Source organism: Bolinopsis microptera, chromosome 10 (genome assembly GCF_026151205.1).
Source record: "Bolinopsis microptera isolate Bmic1 chromosome 10, MBARI_Bmic_1.0, whole genome shotgun sequence".
Taxonomy (NCBI): domain Eukaryota; kingdom Metazoa; phylum Ctenophora; class Tentaculata; order Lobata; family Bolinopsidae; genus Bolinopsis; species Bolinopsis microptera.
The window spans coordinates 9,287,503-9,292,311 of record NC_087081.1 but is presented as its reverse complement, the minus strand read 5'-3'; the positions used below and the strand labels follow the sequence as shown (position 1 = coordinate 9,292,311).

At 37.2% G+C, this 4,809-nt stretch overlaps 1 protein-coding gene across 1 annotated transcript; it reads left to right on the top strand.

The window, feature by feature from the left end:
- Positions 1–1,920: 1,920 nt before the first annotated feature.
- On the top strand, positions 1,921–4,424 carry LOC134822039 (uncharacterized). Its single transcript, XM_063832878.1, has 6 exons — positions 1,921–2,103; positions 2,274–2,474; positions 2,687–2,934; positions 3,188–3,330; positions 3,484–3,568; positions 3,783–4,424. Exons 1-6 carry the CDS (start codon positions 1,940–1,942, stop codon positions 3,875–3,877), a joined length of 936 nt encoding a protein of 311 aa, XP_063688948.1. The 5' UTR covers positions 1,921–1,939; the 3' UTR covers positions 3,878–4,424.
- Positions 4,425–4,809: the final 385 nt, after the last annotated feature.

The window sequence follows — 4,809 nt, the reverse complement described above, 5'->3', positions numbered from 1 at the left end:
AGCAGCTCCGTGCAGGACAATGGAGTTTGCTTGCTCTGCTTGTCACGCCTCCTCACCAATCCTACACAAGCATTGCTGTATCTTTGACCAATCACGAGCAAGCATTTGTTTAGCAGCCAATAGAAGGGATAGATATCAGTGCAGTACAAGCTTCATTTGCATATGTTGCATTACAACATCCAATTGTTTTGAAATAATGATGGTGAAGAATGACATGGTAGTATAATAATACCAGCAAGAACTGATGACACAGCGGGTGATTCTGTAAAACGAGACCTCTATACTATTACTATATTTGTAATACTTGTATAACTAAGACATCACCTATAAACCTAACTTAAATGAGCCATTCAAAGATCCACATCGCTCTATTGAAATGCTTGTCTGTGTGATTACACTCAATTATAATTTATCTCTGAAATATGTAAGATTTGATACATTATTTAATCTCATTGAGACACCTTGTTTTGGTTGGCATGTTCGTTGTTAACTTTATAACAGCTGTGGTCCCCCGGGGTTTAACAACAACAACAAACACGCCAACAAATTACAACTTCCTGCATTACGATGTTCAGTTAATTGGACTATTAGCCGTCATATTAAATGCATTAATTTGTACGGTGAACCTTGAATTATCAGGATAAAAACATATAACTGTGCGTGGTGTGATTGCACTAAGATCGTTAAAATAACAAAGTACTAGGATATGTTTTGTGTGTGGCTAAACAGCTGCCATATCAGATATTTATCATTTATTCATCGATTTGAGTGCAAGTCAGTTGTATCAAGGCTCTTGTATTTGTCTAGGATAACCCTACTAAAAGTTTCGTCATATTCGTATCTAAAATTCATTACTATCGCGTCTATATCCGTACGTGATTTTGCACTCACATACTTTGCCTGGTTAAAAATAAATGATGAAACGTTGGAATGTTAAAGCGGTAATTTTAGGAAAAAAATAGTAGTGTGCCCAGTTGCCCGGAGCAATTAAGTAATTGAAATTAGTCATCAGAGGCAATTGCAATGTAAAAATGAAATTATTTAGACTATTTTGATGAAATATGTGCTTTGTGCAGGTAACTTGTTTGCAAGGTTTTGGGCTTCTAGAATTATACACGATTACTTTGAAAGTTTGAACTATGTAATACTTATCCAATTCTTGAAATAAGTGTTGCAAGTTTATCCTGTAATTCCCTGGAATTATAAGGATAAAATTTAGGCTTCAAAGCAACGCTTACTGACGTCAGCCAATATAACGTTTACTTTGTTCAATTCATAATCTCTACTACCGGCCTGCGATACAACCCTACCATTGGCTCGTTACACCGTTTACGTAATGCCATTATCCCATGTAACAACAAGACAGTTGATCAGCGTAACTTATGAATCAGCATAACTGGCATATGTGCCCCGTTTATTCGGGAACGGGGCCCCCGAAATTCAGAGTTTTGGCGGTTCCATCTCGGCCCGTTAGACGCAGAATATTTGCTCAATGCCCTCGAATTAAATTACGCCTTGGTCACCCACAAAGAGTCGCATTCCGAGCAATTAGCCTGGGGAGATTAGGGCGTGAGCGACATTCCTCGAAATTTGAGGAATGCTTATGGATCCTCGGGGGGTTAAAAACCGCCTGCCAAGTTAATGGTCTCACATTTTGATTTTGACGCTAGATTTGTTAGATGTCCCCAAAATATTGGCTCACACTTCTTTTACCAGCCGTTATGCGCTATGTTTTATATTTTGAAATTTTTGTATTCACATGCGTATCTTTTACCGATCATATACTTCAAATTAATAAGTGTGCGGCTTGATCATTTACCAATGTGTTGTGCCCATTTTTGTTGTTGTTACAGTTGATTGATAAAAAGCAAACACTTAATTTAATCGACCGGTTTAATTAACGACAACAACCCATTTAGCTATAACAATCTACACGACAATGGATCAATCTTTTACTCCGCTTATCCTCGCCACCACGGCTTTGAGCTTGACTGCCAGCTTCTACGGACTTGCAACACTGATGAGAAGCAAGAAGAAGCTGGGTGTTAAAGTTATGCTGGCCTCTATCGCTTGCCAAATTCTCTTTTGGGACTTCTTAAGATGGTGAGTTTTTAATTTCCTGTCTTTTCATGATTTTTTCATCTAACATTAATTATTTTTTGATATTCTTATCGAACAAAACTTAGATTGAACTTTAGATCTAAAAAATTCCTCAAAAATATGGCGTTATTAAGGACAAGAAAACAGTAAAACTAACACCCCCACCCCTTCAGCCTGACTATCGGGATAGTATCCGGAATCTGGAACCTCTCTTACCCTGACACGGGAGTTCTCTGCACCATAATCGGACCTCTAACGGACATGTCTCACCGTGTCTCCTTCTTCCTAGTTCTCGGTCACGTGATCATGGGCTTGAAGAAATCCGAAGAGAGCGCTGCCCTAAGATGGACTGGAGCTGGAACCGTCATTATTGGGTAAGTTTCAAGTTTATTTAACTCTGAATTCTTGCTTTAAAACTTGGTATCTATTTCATGGCATGCAGGGACTAAATATCAACTACAACTTATTTATTTAACAGCAAACCAATTTTCCTTGTAAACGATTATAGTTCTTTTGGATTGCATCATTATCATATTTTATCTTGTCATTATGCAGTATCTTATCACTAACCTATCCCCACCCTCAGTTATCTGATCAGTATCGGTTTCGCCGTACTCCCATACCTCCGTGGAACCACTTACCTAATGGGACAAGAAGGATTCTGTACTTATTACGCTGACCAAATCTTCTACCTGGACTACGAGACCATGACCAACGATCAAATTTTCAAGTCCACTTTGGGCTACAACATCATCCTGAGCGTGCTGCCATTTGCCCTGATGTTTGTGATGGTGGCAGTTGGGATGATAACCTGTTTCTGTGCCAAGTCACAAGGTAATTTGAAATATTTCGTTAAGGAATGTTTGGTCCGTCATTAGTCAATTATCTAGTTATGGTAGCACAGTGTCACGTTTACTGTTGACGTAATGAGGACCTGGATTTAACCGCCGAGGTCAGACCTTTTAGCGGTGAAGTCAATAAACATTCCGAGTTTTATAATCAGCTGATTCCAACGAAAAAACGTTAAGAATTAAGGTTAAAGGGTTACAAAACATAGATCAGGTTTATTACAAAACGCATTCCTCAGATTCCACGAGCTTGGTAAATGCAGGAGCGCTCCTCTTTTGCTACGCCCCCATGATGGGGATTGGAATGGCTCTGACTGCTAACTATTTCGGAGTCAGCACCATCCTCACCAGCTGGGATCCAGAAGATATGCCAAACCAAATGGTACGTTCAAACATAGGAACACTAATAAGCTTCTTTGTAATTTTAGTAGTTATGAAGAAATTGAAAAAGCCATATCATTAAAAATAGATTAAAACCTATAACAAAACCCACCAAATCTTCAAATATAATTCTCTAATAATCCATTGTTTTCAGCTGATTCTGTTTCTGTCGATGGTACTGATGCCAGTTTCTACCCCTCTTGTCAAGCTTCTGACCAATGCAACTATCTCCTGCTACAGTAAGTTATCTTTTTACTTGAATCCCGTGATTTACTACGTATTCAGTGATTCGACTTCTGCCGAATGTTTTACAAATTCTGTGGATTAAAGTTAAACGGTCTTCCCGGCTCCTTAAACGATACCTATTAATATCAAAGTCGCCTCGATCTATAAACTTAAACCTGTTCAGACTGGACATGAATTTCGATAAATCTAACACATTGAATCTTTCAGAGTCAAGAACTGAGCAACAGGACACATTTTGTCAGAAGACCAGTAGCAACAGCACTACCATTCTTGTGAATGATGTGGACTGCATGGTCGAGTGAGGCCTATTTACAGGGGCAGACGTGGACATGTCTGAAAACCGGTTATTTCAAGTATATGCTTGAGCGATACCAATATACTCTGCTGCAAATTCCGCGTGTTATATGATGAGGATTTAAAGTTAATGATGCGGAAATCTTTGAAGAAGAAGTGGAGATGGAGGAGAAAAGTTGACGATCTAAGTGCAGAATTTGAAAAAGAAGAGATGGTGATAAGAACTAGAAGATATAAAAAGGTTGAACGGATATCTGCGTAAAGCAAATTTGAGACATTTTATATTAGGAAGCTTATTTGATAGACTTTTATATGAAATCATTGAACAATGTATTGCATTCGATCAACAAACGCTTTACAATTAAGCAAGATCGGGCCAAATTTGAGTCCTAAGACAATTGAGAAGTAAATTATTGATAATTGATATTTGCTTAAATTTTATGTAGATAGTCCAATTGCATGTGCAACTATTTGTAATTTTGTAATTCAAATAGAGGCAGACAATGTTTTACAGAATGTATCCCACAAATTCTATTCTATTTAATGTACAGTTTCAATTTTGAAATACTCCTTTTATTTGTTCCATTGTCAAAATAAATAATACTTTCTAATACTGGAATCTAGTGAATTTGCAGTACAGATATAATATATTCGTGCATCAGTAAAACAATAGATTTACTGTGAATTAACACCAATATAATCGATTGACGTCATGAAATTTGTCACAACTCACAGTCAATATTCGAAAAGGAAATCTTTTGACAAATTGTGAAGCGAATATTTGTATTTTTGATACAAATTAAATCACATATCAAATTCGTATTGCAACCTCGTACACCGATATAATATAATCTGTTTACGTCATCAAATTTATCACAACTCACAGCAAATGTTTAAGAAGGAAATATTTGACAAATTATGGAGCAAAGATCTTGATTTT